The sequence below is a fragment of the Etheostoma cragini genome, chromosome 22 (genome assembly GCF_013103735.1).
Source record: "Etheostoma cragini isolate CJK2018 chromosome 22, CSU_Ecrag_1.0, whole genome shotgun sequence".
Classification (NCBI taxonomy): Eukaryota; Metazoa; Chordata; class Actinopteri; order Perciformes; family Percidae; genus Etheostoma; species Etheostoma cragini.
In genome coordinates, this window is record NC_048428.1 from 18,911,335 (window position 1) to 18,931,590 (window position 20,256).

Genomic DNA, 20,256 nt, shown 5'->3' on the forward strand with positions numbered 1-20,256 from the left:
TGGGGTGAAGTTAGAGGAGTTACAGATAAAGAGATAGCAGCAGAGAGAGAGGGACTGGGAACATAAATAAAGTCTGTGTTAAATTGGGAAAGAGACCAGAGTACATAGAGAAAGTGTGTGTGTTTTAGGAAGAGGTTTCTATAACTTTTTGGATTTATTTTCTCCATGAATGTGATTTCTTTTTAACAGATATTTTTTTGCTTTCTGGTTTTTCTTATTTTATCTTCTGAGTGCATCCTCACCTGAAAATTTACATTTTTATAGAGAGTGTGTGTGAGAGTGTGTTTTTTGCGTGTATGTGTGTGTGAGAGAGTGTGTTTTTTATGTGGATGTGTGTGATATAGCATTGTAAGTCATGGAACTGGAGCGTTTAGGTGGCGGCGGGGTTAAACCCGAGAGGGGCAACAGTCGTCTCTACAGGATAGCACTGGCCATGTGTGTGTGTCTCTGTGCCGCTCTGCTGCTTGCCCTCATACTGGGTAAGTCCACCACACACACCCACACACGTTTCTTCAACCTGCATTATAATTTGTAAGGAATTCAGTGGAAATGTAACGCATACTGTCCTCAGATTATAGTATATGTAGACTGTAAATAACACAAGCGAGCCTGTGGGAAGTCTTTGCGGAGGGCTCTTGGGTAACTTGTGTCAAGCTATTTTTGGTTCATATAAGGTTTCATGGACACTCATATACACATGCAGAACCTCGTATACTTCCATAATGCACTGTGAGATTCAAGTGGAAAAAGAGTAAAGATTGTGCGTGTTGACACTTTGTGGCCATTGTGTTCTGCAGAATGTAACCTTAATTAGCTGGGAATTGTGTGGCAGAGTAATGGTTAGTGTGTTTTTTGATTTATATATATAGAGGGACAGTGCACATTAATTAACACTAATGTAATAAAAAAACAATATACTAGATAACTGAGGAGATAAACCGGTGATTTGTACCTGTAGTGCAGCTAGAAACAGGCAAAAAAGTAATTGGCACTCTAACACTAATTGTTTCAATAGTTTGACGTGATGAACTCCTTATTTCCAAAGTCGGAGCATCCCAGATGTTTCCTGCTGTGAAGGAAAATGCTGATTTTGTTTTTTTTGACATCTGAATGGAACAATGCAGTCAATTTAACTACTTCCCTTAATTTTTTTGAGTTGCTGTCCATGCACTGGCTCTAAAGAGAGAGAGCAGAATCCTAAATATTAGACTGAAGTCGACATATTGCAGTTTGAAAATTTGTGAAGAAACAACAGCACTAGCACTAACAGTATTAACGGTGAGATAAATTGATCAGACTTCTTCTAAATTTGCTTCAACAGGAAGTTATCGCTACGTTAAGTTTGAAGCTACAGCCAATTGGACAATTAGCTTAGCTCAGCATTAAAACATGCACACAAAAAACAGTACCTTTTAAAACCCACTTATCACGTTAAATCTAGCTTGTTTAATTTGTATAAAAGCTGAAGTGTATTAATGTCAAATGAAGTTGCAAAACAAGACAAGTTCCTTACTGAGTCTTTTTTAAACTTTCGGACAGAGCCAAGCTAGCCATTTCCCCTTGTTTCCAGTCTTTGTGCTAAGCTAGGTTTATCGGCTCCTGGGTGTAGCTAAATGAATAACGGACTAGTCTCTCGTTGCCAGACCTTCCTCCACAGCCCTGTGGAGAAGGGTCAAGGGCATGTCCACACAGCATTCTGGGATGCAGTGCTGTGTTTGATTGGCATTCCTTTTAACCAATCACAATCGTCTTCAGCGGCACTAAGCGCCATACGGAGCAACGGCGCGTCTGCAATAAAGCCTCAGGGAGGAAAGAAGTTGTTTTAGTCATGCAACAAAAAACTCAGATAGGACAAACAGTTTAGCTAGCGGTTAACCATAGTCTTAAAAAATACCAACACTAAGAATTCCCAAGGTAACCGAAATCCGCCTAAATGAAATCCGTGGGAATTAGACTCATAATGGACAGACATGAGACGTATCGGTCTTCTCATTTAACTCACTGCAAGAAAGCGTATTTCCCAAACTATTCACTAAAGAGTCTTCATGTCGCCTGTTTCAGTAGCTCAGTGGTTGTGGGGATGGTCGTGGCAGGGAGGGGTGTAAGTATTGTTTTTTGTTATTGAGGGAAGTCAACATTCTTGTGGTGGCATTGAAGTGTAATTATGTTATGTGTCTATGTATGCAGTACCACACACACCCACTCCCTCCTCTGGTCTGCAGCCATGCAAATGACCAGACCCAGGAATGCCAAGTGTTTTTTTGATTTCTTTTTTTTATTGTTACTTTTTTAATGAGTTTTGTGAGTGTGCGTCTTAAATGTGTTTGTTTTTACATGCATGTTTGTGTTGGGGGGCCTGTTGGGTGTCTCAGTAATGAACATGATGTTGGTATTAGCAGTGATCCCAGAGCCTTAGATGTGGGTGTGTGAGTTCTCGTTTAACTATTTTTGTGGGGTCCAAAAACCGGGAATGCAGTATACTTGAAGACAGCCAAAATGCTGGACCCCACAACTCTAAAGGGCTGTTTAAGGGTTAAGACTTGGGTTTAGGATTAGGGTTCCAATTAGGTTATGGTTAGGGTGAGGGTAAGGGTTAAGGTTAGGGTTATTTAGGTGTGATGGTTGAGGTTAGGGTAAGAGACTAGGGAATGCATTATGTCAATGATGGGTCCCCACAAAGATAGGTGTGTGTGTGTGTGTGTGTGTGTGTGTCTGTGTGGGTTAGGGTTAGGGTAGTTCCAGGCCAAGTGGGTCATGCAGGGTTGAGGTTGTGAGTGTGAGTTTCTACTATAAGTGGCCACAACATTAAGCAGCTCTCACAAGCAGCTCTAGACAGCAAGACCAGTCAACCTACGAGGTCAGACATTGCGGCGCAGCTCCGTAACGCTCCACTCATCCGTTCACAATGGGGATTTCGTTTTCTAAATCTGTCAACTCGCTTTGTGGGCTTGTGCGGCCTCTGTTCGCCCTCAGAGCCACATCACAGAACAGTAGTTTCTGCCAAGAGGTCAGAAACTTTGCTTCACCTTCTCGGAAGGGAAGTGAACCTGTGTTCGCACTGCGAGGAGCGTCAAAACAGTGTGTCGCTCTATCCTGTCTTGTTTTGGCGTTCTGATTGCCTTTTATGTAGGTGACGTAACTACAACAAGGGTTTTAATGTTCAAATTTGACCAGCCATTTAATAGATTACCATTGTTTTCCTGGGCTGGTGAGTAAAGCAAACCTACCAGACACTTGCATGTTTCACCAGCATTTGTCTGGAGGGTGTGAACCCTGATGACAACTCAGTCGAGTTGAAGTTAAGATCCTGATGTGTATTTTGGAAAGTATTCAAGATTGGGTTTTGGTGATTCAAAGCATGGCTGTATTTCACAGCTAAAAGTTGTGGGGGGATTTTAGGTGGGGTCTTTCCTTGTTGCAGGCAGGTTTGAGGTAAAGAATTGGATCCACTAACTGTTTACTCTGTGGGACTGCTCTCCGTTTGTATCAGTTGCCCTTTGGTCTGTATTTGTCCCATGTTTGATAAAGAGTGGATTGTGGGAATTATTGCCGTCCCTCTGATAACCAGTATCATTTCGAGCCATGTGAAAGTTTGACACTTCTAGCTCTCTGCGCTTCCTTCATTGATAGTTTGTATTATTATAATTGATAGATAATGGCTGATGTTACAACCTTTTAATAAGAATGATATACAAAAATACAGTTTTCTTTCAGGTAGTGTTTATTTTTAAAATTTGATAAAAATCAAATATTTAGCACTCTACTATACATAATAGAATGGTAACCTATTGGTGAAAAAATATCTGGGGGACATCTCCTTGATAAACGTGGCATTGCATTGAAGTAGAGGAAAGTACTAAAAAGTAAAATTAGAATAATGGCACAGTATGAAAAAAATATACTTGCATTTTGTTGTTGATGTTTCGGTCTATCTAACTTTCCTCAACAAATGTAAGTTTTTTTTTTTTTTGCTTTCAATGCAACACTATTATGCAAATCTATATAACAAGTTGTTATTATTATTATTATTAATATTATTATTATTATCATTATTAAATATTACAGCCTTCCAGTAATTTATTGATTGTGTGAATGTGTGCTCAAAACAAATGAAAAAATGCGAGGCTCCGTTGACTGAAGCAATCAACAGCCCAACACTGATCAATCAAGCGTAGAGGACTATTTGTGTGTGGACGTGAAGTGGGTCAGAGCTGCAAGAGAACATAAATGTTCTGATCAAAAACTGTTAAGTCACTTATGAGATTTTTACATTAACGGATGTCAAGCCTCATCCTCAACTCTTTACTTCTCCCTCAGTGTCTCAGAAATCTAGTCAGGAGGAGTTCTGTCTGACCCAAGAATGCATCGAAGCAGGTAAGGAGTCACTTGGCGTTCCTTTGCCCTGACCAACCACTATTGTTTGTACGGTAACTGGTTAAGCGTGAGATATTTTGGTTGTATTATTTGGACTCACAGTTTTTCTTTTGTGTCCTTCGTTCTTGTAGCGGGGTCTGTTCTGAGTAAAATGGACCGGTCCGTTAACCCCTGTGAGGACTTTTATAGTTTCTCCTGTGGCGGTTGGTTAAAGGAGAACCCGATCCCTGAAGACTCCTCCTCGTATGGCATCTACCCCTGGCTGCGACAGCATGTAGACATCCGACTCAAAGGTGTGTTTGCCCACATTTCCCAGCAACGCCTGGGTTCCTCTGCTTTGATGAAAGTACGCTTGACTTTAACAGACGTAAAATGTTCAAAAGAATATAAGAGCTCTTTTTGTACACACATGAAAAGACATTAAAAAGATGCAAAACTTTTGTTTTGTTATCATTCATTCAGAACAAAAGACTGTACTTTACATCTACAGTATATGTCTTAGAAGTTTAATTCAGGTACAGTTTATTGTTGGAGCTGTGACTCATGACGCATGACATTGTTTTTCTTTGTCAGAGTTACTAGAAGCTCCTTCAGACACTGATGAACTGGAAGCAGTGACCAAGGCTAAGATCCTATACCGCTCCTGCATGAATGAAAGTGAGTCTGACACACACAAAGAGGACATTATATCGACTTACATTCATTGCCTGCAGACTTGACCAGAACTCCTACACGTCTAGCACAACTCTTACCTTTATCCTAGTCTAGCATTGCTAGACCTTCTTCCACAGCGCTGCCGAGGAGGGTGTGGATAGTCTGAATGTGCTTCAGTTTATTGGAATTAAAAAAACAACAACAACAATCCCAATTGTCTTGGGTGGCTCTAAGCACTGAACACAGGTACGGTGCCTCTGTAAAACTGCCTCAGGAAGGAAGTTGTTTTGGTGGAACACGTGCACGTAGGAAGGTGATCTCTGGAATTATAATGGCTGTTGAGTGTGTTGTGAGAGTTTTACTCAAAAAGAAAAATAATTTGATTGTCGGTTCTAGCTCTGGGGATGTTTCTCAAATCGACCATAGTTTAGAATGCCAACACAAAGAAAGCGGAAGGTGAGGGTTGTTTGGCTGAACCACCGGCTGCACCGGAACAATCCTGTGAATGAAACTTTGTCTAAATATAGACTACACTCATCCTAACATTTACCTAATCCTAATCCCAAATGGGAGGTGAGTCTCCAAATAAGACCGTTTTGACCCCAGGGTGTGCATTTGTTCAGCCCTGGTAGGGGATGTTGTTCCCATAATGCCTTTTACTAGCCCTTTACTCTGTGCCTTAGAACTGACCTTAACATTAAATCTAAACCTAGTTCTAACCTTTTGATGTGATTTGATTTTATTTTGGATTTGAAAGACAACATAATCCAAAGGATAACATGGTAAAGTGTGAAGAAAGTGTGTTACAAGTTAACAACTGCTCCGATGTTAACCCCAGGTATGTGACTAATTCCTGAGACACTACTTCAGTGCCATTCAATGTGACCTTAAGTGTGTTTCTTCTATACAACTTCCTTTTTGTTCCAAGTAAAATGGACTAAGTTTGATCCAGATGTATTGAAAGCCTTTTGTATATGAGCCACTTGCAAACACTATCTAAATCATTACCTAGAGTCTTCTCAATGATATCACTCCCAGAGATCAGTAATGCAGAGTCATCAGCATATAAAAGCAGCTTAATAAAAGGGGCACCCCACAAGTAATATCCTGAGGATCTGACATGGTCCCCTAAACATCACAAACTTGAGTTCTTCCTGTGAGGATTGCGGTGAACCATTTCACAGCAGTATTTCCAAAGCGTATACTTTGTAGTTCTGATAATAGTATTACATGGTTTACTGTATCAAAGACTTTTGCAAATCTAGAAGAATTATGGCCACATACTGTCCTTCATCAAAGGTTTTGTTGAATATAATCAAATAAAATTCAGACTGTAGTTCATGCAGTAGATTTTGTCTGACAAGGGACTCTTGCACCTGCTCATACACAAGACGCTCAACCCCCTTCGCGATATGGCTGTCATTGTTAAACAACACATTCTCACTTCCATCTTGAAAAAAGGCGCTTGGTCAGGTGCCTTTGTCCTTGTAATTGACGCTAAAAGTGTCATATAACACGTGCTTGGTTGTCTCCTTTAGTGTCATATAACACACGCTTGGTCGGGATTGTTGGCGTCCCTTTTGACACTGTTAGGTTGAGGAAAAGCTTGTGAGTGGGTTTATGGTTCTGTGACTCGCGGGAATGGAACAGTTGGGTTAAGGCAGAGGTGGGGAACCTTTTTGGTAGCTGTGTAATGTTTTGTGCATCCAGACTATGGTTACCAGTCTTCAATAGGAATTCATATATTATATTATATATATATATATATATATATATATATATATACATACATATATTTTTGCTTGGCCAAAAAGTGACGTTATGATCACTCAAAGCAAATATTTTCATGTTCTAAAACTAGTCCAAAATGGATTGACTGGTAACAGACACTCTAGTAGGTTCAGTGATTAACTGTATAGGCCAGAAAAAATGTCTTCACAATTCAAATATGTTCCCACTCCCAATGTCTCTAAACAGATCCTCACAATGGTGCTGGATGTCAACAGCACAAAGACACAGTGATGGTGTAAAATACGATGTGAGGTTTTATTGATCGCCATGGCAGATCTAGGTTATTGCAGAAGCAATAAGATCAGGTGATAAAGCAAAAATTGTGTATATATTATACAAAAAAGCACATGGTGTATATACAGTATATATATATAAAAAAAACCATGCATTATTTGCAAAAAATCATGTAAATTTACATTTATTCATATATTTTTTTCTGTTTCGCCCACCCATGGTTTTTCTATTTCTTATTTTTTGTCCATACAGTATATTTTTGGAGGAACTTCTGGTGGTTATATTTGATGTTTGTAATCATGATGTCTGGCTACACCCTGAAGAAGGCCGATTTGTACCATGAGGCATGGGTTGATGTCTAGTTCTATTTTTAATTAAAGATTTCGATATGAAATAGCAAAGTAAATGATGGCTTTTAATTATTTTTTTTAGTGCCCTGGACCTTTTTCCTCATTTGAAACACAATGGTGTATTTAATTGTAGTTTATTAATCTGTGTTCCAAATCCATAGCTATACTGGAGGAGGTGGACACCAAACCGATGCTAAAAACACTGAAACAGCGGGAGTTCCGCTGGCCAGTTGTGGGGGATGGGCTCGGCGGGGCGTACCAGTGGTCGGCGGGGGAGTGGAGCCTCCTGAAGACTCTGGCAGAGATGAGGAACCAGCACAGTAAGAGTGCCCTGATTCGCCTGTACGTCTCCCCCGACGACAAAAACTCCTTACACTACATCATTAAGGTCAGACATCCACAGTTCACTCAGTCATTACTGTTCAGTCATGCATATTTTTTTACATTTTAATTTTAACAATTTCAATTAAAAACCTACGGAATACGACTAGGGCCACATGTGAAAAATGTATTTGAGTTCTGAGTTTAAAGCCAGTATAGACTCAGAATTCTGACTTTTTTGCCCAAGAACTCTGACTTGAATCTCAGAATTCTGACTAAACAAAGTCTGTTTTTTAAGATTTATAGTTTTTTTTTTTTTTTAGATTAGTGCTGGTAGAAGGATTTTTTTGTATAGCAGCAGCTTTTTATCTAGCTTTTTCCTCCCCTTTTCAGTCTTAACTGTACACCCTAAGCTAAGGAAACTCTCTGCTTTATATTTAACTTACCAACAGGAGAGTATATCCGAGCATATAAATGTGGAACCACTGCTTTGAAGGGCCATAGTTAATGAATATCTTTCATTGCTGCAGATCATTATCCAAACCATCTTTTTAAATTGACTTTCTTACCTTCCAGGCAGCCGTTACATTTAATGCCAACACAGTTTGAAATTTGGCCTGTAGAGACCTGACATATGTTGAGCTAAAGGACCCTCACAGTAAATGTTTGGCCACCTTAATCTTTGTTAGTTACATTGTTTGGGACAGTTGCCTGCAGACACGCTTTTGGACATCTTTTCCTGTTGGTGATTTCAAGGCAGCTTTGATGAAATTGTGAACTGCTGCACCCCAAACTTGACAACATGATTACTCTCGAAACCTGAAACATCGGTGTCGCCTGAATGTGCCATCAAAAAGTTTTCCCAGTAGTCCCGGCTCACACATCCATTACCAGACAACCGTTATGCATCTTTGATAGGAAAAAAGGCAAAGAAATTCAAGTCCTTGTTCCTTTTCTTTGATCCCCGTTAGCTGCCAACAACGTAGCAGCTCCTCTTCCTGGTGTCTACATAAAACTATTACAACATGTACATTTAATTCTATATTTAAGACCTATATGTAGATCGTGGTGCCATTTCCGCCCATGTAGTTAAGGGTAAACAACCAGTATTTAACAGTATAGAAATGCTTTTTGTACTTATTTTCCAATTTTCGGTTTTTTATTTCTGTAGCAAAGGTTACAAGAAAAAAAAAAAAAAACAAAGAGCAGGAGAAGCTAACCTGTGCTCTTCTACTTCATGCAGCTCGATCAGGCGTCCTTGTCTCTGCCCTCCAGGGAAGACTACATCACCAACACTTCCTCTGCCCAGGCGGTGAGTCTCTCTGCTTCATCTTTCAGCCCTGTTTACCTGTCACCTAGGAGCTCTTCCTGCACCAGCTATCTCCTTCCTGCTTGAGTGATAAATTGTAGCAGAAAATGTTTTGGGCCGTTTGAAATGTCAATAGTTAATTTAGTTTTTTATCATCCAAACAAGAGCTACTTTTCAGACTCAATGTTTTCACAATTGCTAGACAGTTATATTGCAAAAAAAAAAAAAAAATACAATGTAAAAGAGGCCGCTGATGCCGATTAGCCTACTAATAGCAGCCTCATTAGGCCAGAATATAAAATGAAATTAGTTTGCGGCAACTAATTACTCTCAACTGGAAAGAGTCACTGTCATGCTATTAGTAAACTGTCACTATGGGTAGCAAAGTACTTTCTCCCCGTATGTACAGGGTTCCATATCAAGTCAGAAGAAACATCTCTATTTTAAGAGCCTGTTTACACTTAAAAAATCAGGGCCTCATTCATAATTATTATGTTATGTTAGAGGCCGTCTTGCTTTGCTGGACCTTTCTTCACAGCGCTGCGCAGGAGGGTCTGGCTACTCCCCACAGCATTCTGGGATGGGGGGAAAGCCTGCTCTGGTTTATTGGCATTCTTTTAAACCAATCCCAATTGTCTTGGGGCGGCATACGCCCCAGACACAATGATGGTGCCTCTGCAAAATATCCTTGGGAAGGGACTTGTTTTGTAAGAATATTTGTAGGTTCATAGATTGTTTTAGTTGTGCAACAGAGAATTCAGATTGGACAAATAGTCTAGCTAGCTGTCTGGATTTACCCTGCAGAGATCTGAGGAGCAGTTAAACATAGTCCTCAGAAATCCACCGAAAGTTAAGAATTCCAACAAAAAGAAAGCACGCCACTGGAACAATAAATAAATAAATAACATTTGTTCTCTCTCTCTCTTTTTCTCTCTCTGGGCTTTTGTTTCCAGTGTCGTGCAGCCTTGCTGAGCCTGATGGTGGATACAGCCGTCATGCTGGGCGCTCCAGAGAAAGCGGCACTGACCCAGATGGAAGAGGCTCTTGCCTTTGAGACCCAACTGGCTCATGTAAAGACATCCCATCAGATATATAATAGATATTAATATAATCCCACTTCAAATGTATTGACACGGTTCAATATGCATTATTGGTTCTGGTTATTTACTGTGAAATATGAAAATGGTTCATCATCTTTAAAGGGAAATGATGTTCATGTTGGAATTCAGTATCAGTCGTGTCAGTATAACATTGCTCATTGTATCTGCAGATCTTGATTCCCTACGAAAACCGCACCAGTGAGAACATGTACAACAAATTCTCACTCTCTCGTCTGCAGCGTTCCATACCACAGGTACTCTAAGTACATACTGTAATACACATAACACAACAACAAAATGGCAAAATCAAGACTATAAACCCTCTGAGGACAACACGCAACACTCATAAAAAAAAAAAAAAACTGACAGCAAAGAATTTAAAGTGAATTCTTTGTCAAAATATAATGTTTTTCTCAAGTGGGAGTCACGACAATTGCTTTTAAATACATAGTTGTATTCCTACATGTTATATGTGTAACCTTAATTCCTCCCTCGATCTGCAGTTTGATTGGCTGGGTTTTGTAAAAGCTGTGGTGGAGTCCAAAGTCGAGCCGGTTCGGTCCATCTCCTCCTCTGAGCCCGTCATCGTCCGAGCGCCACAGTACTTCAAGGAACTTTTCAAGCTCATTAACACCACAGACCCCAGGTACACACACACACACACACACACACACACACACACACACACACACACACCAGCGCGAACAGCTGGACAGAGAACACACAGACAGATGAGCACCCAGTGGGGCTTGAGGGTATATATTATATTATTATATTATAGTGCATAATGAGATTACTTGTAGGCATTTAATTAATGTTTCTCTCTCGCTCTCTTTCTCTTTCTCTCTCTCTCTCTCTCTCTCATTCTCTCTCTCTCTCTCTCATTCTCTCTCTCTCTTTCTCTAGGACTGTAGCTAACTACGTACAGTGGCGGACAGTTTTTTCCAGGATCACCACTCTGAGCCGTCGTTTCCTTTACAGATACCTGGACTATGCTCGGGTTGGTGCAGAAAGAATCTTACACAATATATGTCCATATTTGGGGATTTTAGATGAACTGAAGAAATAAATGGTTGTTGGGTAGAAAACTCTCTAACCAAATATTACATTATGTAATAAAACCTTTAAACGGATACATGATCTTTAGCTGTCCCACTTTAAACTGCAAGGGTGAAAGCTGTTTGGCTGAGAAACACTGGAATTTGGTTTAAATTATACTATGTCTACTGTACTCTACTGAGTCCTAATTCCTAGTTATATGTACAGTACACAACAAACTATGAATTGTTTAAACCTTTTTTTCTAAATGTAACCACAGGTGACTCTGCTGAAGTGAGTCGTTGGTGCACCCCTGAAGCTGTGTCCATATTCCACTCTAACAGTAATCAGCATGTGCTAAACACTGATTTTAATATCATGCAGTTGTTTTCATACAAGAGATTCATGTACTATAATTTAGGAGTCAACAACCTGGATATTTTCAATATAACTATTTAATCAGATTATCATTCTGACTATTAATGTTCAAGCCAAAACTGACTTTAGTCTTCTTAACATACTTTTTAGAGCCCTGCTTTACTGGTTTCAACCTAAAGGTAAACAATACGGGTCAAAACTATCAGATCAAGCAGATTTTTGAAAGATGCTGCAGTTTGTCTAAATGTTTTGTGGCCGTGAGTAGCTCCTTCATTTCCTTTGTTAGTAGTTACTTATAAATATACTGTATATTTAATAATATACACAAATCAAAGAGAAGTGTGTGTGTATGTAAAGAATGAGAACAAATCAGTGCATCAAAGAAATAATACTTACTCAAAAATATGCTGTATGGAATTAGGACACAGGTTCAGCCTCAGACATACAAACAAAATTAAATTAAATATGTACAAAAGGTCTCAATTTTTAAAAAAGGTGAAAGCCTAAAATCCTTCATGTAAGTAGCAAGCCCCCACTCTTAACTTTGTCAATCTCTGTTTTTATGTCCCCAAATGTTCATGACAGTGATTAGAGAGCTGGGTAAATTACCTGATTTCGTGTGCTACGGTTTTCGATTTTTAAGACCATAGCATGCCGGAAAAGAAAATATGATACGTGTGAAATAATTTGTTTTTACTTGTAAATATCCGTCCCAAAATGTCCCGCCCCAAGTGATAATTCTGAGGCTGAGAGACAGAGTGTGAGTTAACACAACGTGGAGGAAAAGACAATGTCACCTTGCATCTCCGTCTCTTACAACCCCACCAGGTAACCACGGGAACCACCTCTCTGACCCCGCGCTGGGATAAGTGTGTAAACTATGTAGAGAACTCGCTGGTTTATGCCACCGGGCGTCTCTTTGTCGACACACACTTCCAGGAGGACAAGAAACACATGGTGCGTGTGCCCTTGAAATGACATCCTGCCTAAAATTGTGTGAAAGAAGGGTAACAAATGTTTTGTAACAAATGTGTGTTTTAAGAGTATTTTGTCTGTGTGTTCAATGTTGCGTCATTTGCGACACTGTGTGTGTGTGTGTGTGTGTGTGTGTGTGTGTGTGTGTGTGTGTGTGTGTGTGTGTGTGTGTGTGTGTGTGTGTGTGTGTGTGTGTGTGTGTGTGTGTGTGTGTGTGTGTGTGTGTGTGTGTGTGTGTGTGTGTGTACGCGGAGTCTAATCAGTTGAGTGTGTGTGTGTGTGTGTGTGTCAGATGGAGGAGCTGATCGAGGGCGTTCGCTGGGCGTTCATCGACATTTTGCAGAAGGAGAACGACTGGATGGATCAACCAACAAAGGAGAGAGCCATCGAGAAGGCAAGAACAGCTGACATTTACATTCCACCGTTCCTATATATTTCTAAAATAGAAACTTATTTTTAATTTCTCTGTGACTTATCACAGAGTGGTATAATGTATGTCAGAGTTTAATTTTATTTCTACTATCAATTCATAACAAGAGTTATCTCGAGACACTTTATAGATAGACCACACTCCAGAATTTACAAGGACCCAACATTTCTAGTAGTTTCCTCCAGGGCAAGCAACAGAGCAACAGTGCCGAGAATAAACTTCCTTTTAGGCAGAAACCTGGGTCAGACCCAGGCTCTTGGTAGGCGGTGTCTGACGGGCCGGTTGGGGTAAAATGAAGAGTGGCAATAACAAAAATAGAAAATCGTAGTTTGTACCAGTTCTTTGTAGTAGTTCAGAGTTTAGTAAGGATGCTGTTTTTGAATCATTTGGATTTTTTTAATTGCAGCCCATAATCACACCATAATCACACCTGTTGTCCTCTGGGGTCAAAATAACCCCATCGGGGTTTACTGGTTTGCAAATAATGTTTAGTGGATACTTTACCTAATTCTGTATTTAGCCTTTAATAACTTCATTCAAACACATTAACACCATTTTTATTTTTATTTCATTTAAAATTAAAGGCCAATAAAGACAGGTCAAGTGGATCTATGTCATCCATTTGAGACCATGGTGGCTTGTTTCTCTCTCTGTTGTCAACATGCATTGTCCGTCACTGGGAGGAATGGAAGACCAGATCAATGTTTTGTCCTTTTTTAGTTTGTTTAAAGATTATTTTTAGGCATTTTAGGCCTTCATTGACAGGACAGCTGAAGACATGAAAGGGGAGAGAGGGGGGAAATAACATGCAGCAAAGGGCCGCAGGTTGCAGTCGAACCTGGGCCCACTGAGTCAAGGAGTAAACCTCAATATATGGGCGCCCGCCCTACCAAATGAGCTATCTGGGCGCCAATGTTTTATCCTTCGACTGGAAATACTCCTCTATCTCAGCTGGGTCCTCTTCCTCACTGATACTTTCTCATTAGTTGATTCTTCATCTTCATCATAATAGATGCAGTCCTCCACTTCTGACACTCCCACTATTTCAGCTTTAGATTCTACATCCGTTGATTCTTCATCTTCATCATAATAGAGGCATTGCTGCACATCTGATACTTCTTCTAGATCAGCTTTAGGTACTACCTCATCATCAAGTTCACCAATTTCCTTCAGTTCATACTCATCTTCCATTTCTTCACCAGGCAATGTGGGGGCTTTTTCAGAGGAAAAAGCTGCATGGATCTATCACCTCATCTTTATTTTCCTTCCCATCAGTTGATTGATCCCCCTCATTATGTTCACCATCGTCCTCCTCGTCTGTCTTTTCTTTCATATTAACAAATATCTCACAAGCCTCCTGTGCAGAGCTTCTGCTCCTCATTGTGCTGCCTGTGTCTCTCAGACTAACTGTGAAATGGCCCAGCACCTGTAAGAAAAGACCTGTTCTGTTTGGTTGTTGTCTCAACCATTGCTTGACCCCACACATTAATCATCCATGATCCAGGATGTTTTGGCGAGCAGTACGGTGGGACTATTTGCTATATTAAATCACTTTGTGCTGCGGGGTCTTTTTGACCCCAGGAGACAACAGAAGTTAATAAATTCAGGAAAACACCCATAATTCAATCAATTTACTTCAAATTTATTTTTTATCAACTACATTTATTTCCAGAGCATTTGATGAACAAAAAACATATTTTAATGGCAAAAGATTTAATTTGGGGTCAGAATAACCCCAGGATAACACAGGGGTTTAAATATATATTTATGAAAAATGGATTTTTCCAGCTTTAAACCAGAATATTGACCGACTTGAGAATCTAACTTTGTTAGATTCTTTGATGTCTGTGGATTCTGCTTCATCTCATTTCATTGTGAGTGCTCACACATTCTTTGATTTAAGACCTTGTTTTCCTTTGACACAGCGGTGTCGTGCTGTCCTTCATTTTTACTGTCTTTGTACCCGCTTTGTCCGTGGAGGACCATTGACTTTTAAAGTATTCATAGAGTGCTTTTCTCCTTGAACCAATCTCATCCCCATCCACCACATTTGTTAAACGACAATATTAAAAACATTTCAACAAATCAGGTCCCTCTTGAGTTTTTGCCACGAGCGTGTTAGAATTGCTCAGTTCAACAAGAACCTAATAAAAATCTAACACCGTTGCGTTCAGAGTGGCTCCATATTTTTTATGTTACAAAGCCATTTTTGTCAAGACACCGTGGCTGGGACTCTCACTCTTTATTGCTTTTAACAGAATTTATAGGTGATCTGAGCGATATCACACGTTTTATAGGCTACAACATTTTTTGTCACATCTCCTCACTGCTAGCTGCCTGTCCCCTGAACACAGTGCAAAACCGTGGTCTCCGTAGACAGCCCAGGGTCTACAGACAGCAACAAAACCAAACTGTGCCAACCTGCACCACCAAACACAGCAGTGTTCCAGACAATAACTGACCAGAAGGAATTCGAGAGTGGGGGTTGGGGGGTTAGTGCGAAAGCACGGAACGGAGGGAGAGGGAACGGGATGAAGAGGAGGGAGGGGCGAGCTAGCCTCGTTTTGTTTGAAAGTACTTCAAACGTCAGCAAGAATTCGTGCACATTTAATTTAATTCTATTCATGATTATGTAAAGATCTGTTGAAACTCTCCATCACATTCAATCTGTTTCTCTCTGTCTCACTCTCTCAAGGCTCATGCAGTCCTGGCTAAAGTTGGCTACCCCGAGTTTATTCTGAACGACACCTACCTCAATGAAGATTTAAAGCAGGTTTGTATTAACATGCTGAAACAAGCTCTTTAGCATGGCAGGGGGACAACATTTTTTTTAATTTAATTCATGGTTTATCCTTGCTTTCATCTTCTCACCCATAAATGCTTCAAGAAATAATTGAACACCAAATCCTATCGACCGTTAACCCTTCTGTTGTCCGCGGGTCAAATTTTACCCAATTTCAAAATTTATCTCAGAATTAATTTTTTTTCAACCAAATTCTCCAAAAAATTAAATAACGTGGATTTTTTTATACAATACTCTTTGCAAGTAAAAAAAAAAAAAAAGATCAGTTCACTACTCAATTTGGCATTTTAATTCTATTTTATGGCGTTTGAAAAACAATTTATAAAAGAACGTTAAAAAAGAAAAAGACACAAAAAGGGCTGAAAAAATCTTCAAAATCTTGGTAAAAAAGTGACAAAAATATCGGGAAAAGTGTCAAAAAGATGACCAAAAGGTTTTCATTTATATTATTCTGACCCAGAAAAACTAAAAGTTGCATGGTCGATAGGAAGACAACACATGGGTTTAGTATTAATCTATCTCAAGAACAAAGATGGCAAGCTGTCAGTAACTCTGACAGGCTGCTTATACTAAATTATTTTCCTAAGCTTAACATTTGGGGTTAATTTTGAAAAGTGTAGTACTTCTCAATGTGTATTGGATTTTGTGTATGTTTTTAGCTAGTTTTCAGTGAGAACGACTACTACGGGAATGTGATGCAGACGTTGAAGTTCATCGCCCAGTCGGACATCACATGGCTCCGAAAGAGCGTCCCACGTACAGAGTGAGTTGCGGGTCGAATCACTGCCAAATTGCTGTGTGACTTTATTTTGGTGTTATTTCCTTCTTGACATGCCATAATGTGTGTTTGTGTTGCAGATGGTTTACAAACCCAACTACTGTGAACGCTTTCTACAGTTCCTCCACGAATCAAATCAGTAAGACTCCATGTATGATTGATTATGGAGACGCCAAAATTAAATTATTCAGAAGTTCTTGACCTCTGAAACTCGGTCCAGACAGGGTGACGCTACACTGCACCTCAGTGGTTTCAATTAAGTAACTGCCTGGGATACATTTTTGCGGGGATTATTATTCCTTTTTAAAATGGCTGAGTGGGCATTTCAGTGTCAGAAATAATTGGGAATTTGCATTTAAAAGAAACTAAAACTGACAGAGAGGACACAGGGAGTTCTTCTTAAAACAGGGCTAATGTGATCAGTTTCATAATACTTACTCCTTGGAGAAATCCAATTCTTTAATCACAAATAACTGGCTAACACAGGCTGAAATAGAAAAATATAACCCGACCTTCTGGAGTTAATGAACCCTGTCTGGACAGGGCTAAAGACTCATAGACTAAAACTATTTTGGTCTTCTCATTTAGGATTTCCAGCTGGAGAGCTTCAAAAACCCTTCTTTTGGGGAAAAGAGTATCCAAGGTGAGATTAAAGAAATGTGACAAGCTCTGCTAACGGACCAAAGGAAAATGCCACCTCATGTTTTTTACTCAGGGGCAATGTGGAGCTCTGAAATAATTATTCTGACATGAACCTACTAATAGAAAACCACAGAGAGAGGTGTAGTGGTGAGGCCATAATGTAATACCTCATGCTCCACTAATCATGAAATTACAGCTCATTAATCATATGTTTCTCAATAAGTTATGAGTTTCATTTTTAAATAATTTTCATAAAAAAGTTTTAATACACTTTTTTTTATACAATTCATTGGTAAATATTTCACAACTATAAATTATATAATCCTCAATTTGTCTACACAAAACAATGACATACATGTAATTTTCTTTTCTTTTTTTTTAAGGACAAAAAAATATGACGATCCTAAAAAATAATTTCTGTAATTGTCTTTTTTTTTTTAATGGAAGTTCAAGCAAATCCCTTGAAGACGAGACAATAAAAGTGACATTTCTAAAACAAACGGTTGTATTTGGAAATTGCAACAATTGCAAAACATGATTGATGGACATTTTCAGTATCTAGAAATAAATAAAATTACTGGAAACCATTCAAAATACTGTGTATAGGTATATTTGTAATACAATGTATGCTGCATTTGTCCTTAACTTTTACTTTCAAAAAATGTTACCACATGCCTGTCTTAGCCTGTCAGCTGGCTACCTAACATAACACATGGCATTTCACTGAGAAATGGCTAGTTGCAATGGTAATGCTAACCAAGACTATACAAAGTTAGCACTGAAGCTTAGCACTTAAAGCTTACAAACTGCTTCAATACAGGATTTTTTGTCAGCAGCTAGCTGTAAATGAGCTGGCGAGCTAATGGATAACACACAGCCACTCGAGAAATATGCTAGTGCTAGCCAGTCGCAAAAGCTTCTTCCTATTTTCTCTGTACTTGTTTACTTTCCTCCTGGTATTTTGTTCATAGCATTGTAGATGATTTCATTCAATAAAGAGTTATTAAAGAGTTTAAGAAAGGCTCTCTAAGTTAGAACCAGCTCGCTTAGAATGTTCATTAGAATCTAAGCTAATGGACGTTTATACAGTTTATTCAAAAAGATGTATTTGTACCATTGATTTTGGCAGACCATTTAATTCTTCCCAAAAAAATTCTTTTAAATGAAATTATCTACTCATTATATTTTAATGTTTTAAATGTTGCTGTGACTTATATAACGTTAGAAAAGGAGCCTAAAAAGGAAGATTAAACTTTATCCCTTTTATTGTCTTTTTCCAGGTCTTTAAGTTATGGCGCCATTGGGGTGATAGTAGGACATGAGTTAACACACGGCTTTGACAATAACGGTAAATACTGATCGCCAAGAATTACCATCATAGCGTCCGTGATTTCTAAAAGTGGTGATTTTTTTGGGGGTTTAATGCTTTTCATGAACAGGTCGCAAGTATGACAAAAATGGCAACCTCGACTCGTGGTGGACAAACTCGTCTGTAACAGCCTTCAATGAGAAGACCCAGTGTATGATTGACCAGTATAATGGCTACTACTGGGAGGAGGCTGGCTTAAACGTAAGAGGTTGAATCTACAGAATTTGAGCTTTAAATAATTCCCTAAAAACATTTAAACACATCAAATAACAATCATGTCAAGAATATTCTTGCATAGTGCCAGTTTGACACTTAACAGGCTTCTTCAAGGTTGTGTCTTCAGCGCATTTCTATTTTTAACATGCATGCATTTTTAATGTGTTTCAACAGTCAGGGGTGCATAGTACACAGCTAGGACACCCTGACCCAGAATGAACTTTTACAACTGTAATCCCTTCAAATCGGAGGCCTACTGAAGGAAAAACATGAGAATCTGTGGTTTGTGGATGTGTGTTCTACAGGTGCGGGGCAAGAGGACACTGGCAGAAAATATAGCCGACAATGGAGGAATAAGAGAGTCTTTCAGGGTATGATCTGTTTACTTACATGAGACTCTTGCTATAGCAGAAAAGCTCCCCTTGATCTTGCAGAAATTGCATAATAGGCCTTTTCTTAGGGCAGACATTTTGTCCTTTTGTTCAGAAAACAGGTGACACTAACTAACGTTACTGATGATATTATTGCATTCAGGTGTGTCGGTAAGCCATACCAATAAACCTGCATGAATTCCATTACCTTTGTGCTGACACTCCTATTAGTTACACCTGTGATTATGAGTTTGGTATGTGTTTTTTTTATTAGCTACACCAAATAGTACCTGTGCTTGTAATTGGTTACGCATTTATTTATTAGTTACTTACGGAAGAGGATTAGGACCACACGTGAAAAAATGTATTGTGTTCTGAGTTTAAAGTCTAAGGTTTAAGCCCTAATCCTAATGACCTAATGTCATATGTATTCAAGGACTCTTCATAAAACTTGTCATGGTAAAACGTAACTCTCGACAAAATACAACCTCCAACATCCAATTTTGTGAATGTACCCAAGTAAAACTTTAGTTTAAAAGCATTATTATGAAGCACCACTTTTAAGATTTACCGTAAGCTCGTTTTTTGGTCAAATGGCTTTTTGAATGGGAGTGCTAGGGGGCAATATGCTAGCCTTAAAATAGCTCATTTTTAAACATAAGAAGGCTAGACCCAACATGAAACTTTGCTCGAAGTTTAACCAGGGGCTCTACACATGAACTCTAGCATTAAGAACATTGTTTGTGTACAGAGTTTACCAAAAAGGAAGGTTTTAACAACTCACTGTAGCTGTTGTTGTTTACGCTTTCCGCCATCTCGCCAGTCAGAAAGTGTTGATCTCTGAATCCAAATGAACGGACTCCATAGGAGGAAATGTCATTCTTATACGAGGCTCCTTTTTCAATTACAAGGTCAATATTGTGTTTCATCACCGACAAAACAACACATTTTCTGTGCATTTATATGGAACTAAGTTTTAGGAGATTTCCATCTTTACACTCCTCCCTGGGCTAGTTTTGACTGGCAAGATGGACGACAACCGGAAAACCAACAGCTACAGTAAGTTGTTCAAATCTTTCTTTTTAGTACACTCTGTTTACACAAACAATGTTCTCATTGCTGG

The 20,256-nt window shown here is 39.2% G+C and overlaps 1 protein-coding gene and 1 long non-coding RNA gene across 3 annotated transcripts in view; one reads left to right on the forward strand and one right to left on the reverse strand.

Moving 5' to 3' along the window:
• phex (phosphate regulating endopeptidase homolog, X-linked) overlaps positions 1–20,256 on the forward strand; it is a 22,526-nt gene continuing 2,270 nt past the window's right edge. Inside the window, exons 1-20 of one of the 2 annotated variants that reach the window (XM_034862144.1) lie at positions 1–291; positions 325–479; positions 4,318–4,374; positions 4,506–4,667; positions 4,948–5,031; positions 7,565–7,791; positions 8,968–9,036; positions 9,987–10,103; positions 10,304–10,387; positions 10,637–10,779; positions 11,040–11,133; positions 12,378–12,506; positions 12,817–12,918; positions 15,650–15,727; positions 16,417–16,520; positions 16,616–16,674; positions 17,124–17,178; positions 18,458–18,525; positions 18,617–18,747; positions 19,068–19,133. In XM_034862144.1, coding sequence (XP_034718035.1) covers positions 356–479; positions 4,318–4,374; positions 4,506–4,667; positions 4,948–5,031; positions 7,565–7,791; positions 8,968–9,036; positions 9,987–10,103; positions 10,304–10,387; positions 10,637–10,779; positions 11,040–11,133; positions 12,378–12,506; positions 12,817–12,918; positions 15,650–15,727; positions 16,417–16,520; positions 16,616–16,674; positions 17,124–17,178; positions 18,458–18,525; positions 18,617–18,747; positions 19,068–19,133 — 1,953 coding nt within the window. In that variant the 5' untranslated portion in view covers positions 1–291; positions 325–355. Of the gene's footprint in view, positions 480–4,317; positions 4,375–4,505; positions 4,668–4,947; positions 5,032–7,564; positions 7,792–8,967; positions 9,037–9,986; positions 10,104–10,303; positions 10,388–10,636; positions 10,780–11,039; positions 11,134–12,377; positions 12,507–12,816; positions 12,919–15,649; positions 15,728–16,416; positions 16,521–16,615; positions 16,675–17,123; positions 17,179–18,457; positions 18,526–18,616; positions 18,748–19,067; positions 19,134–20,256 lie in introns of both variants that reach the window. The other variant, XM_034862145.1, reaches the window with a different exon arrangement.
• Positions 19,702–20,256, reverse strand: part of LOC117937890 — a 13,840-nt gene continuing 13,285 nt past the window's right edge. The window contains exon 4 of the long non-coding RNA XR_004655275.1: positions 19,702–19,855. This is a non-coding gene — a long non-coding RNA (uncharacterized LOC117937890). The remainder of the gene's footprint in view (positions 19,856–20,256) is intronic.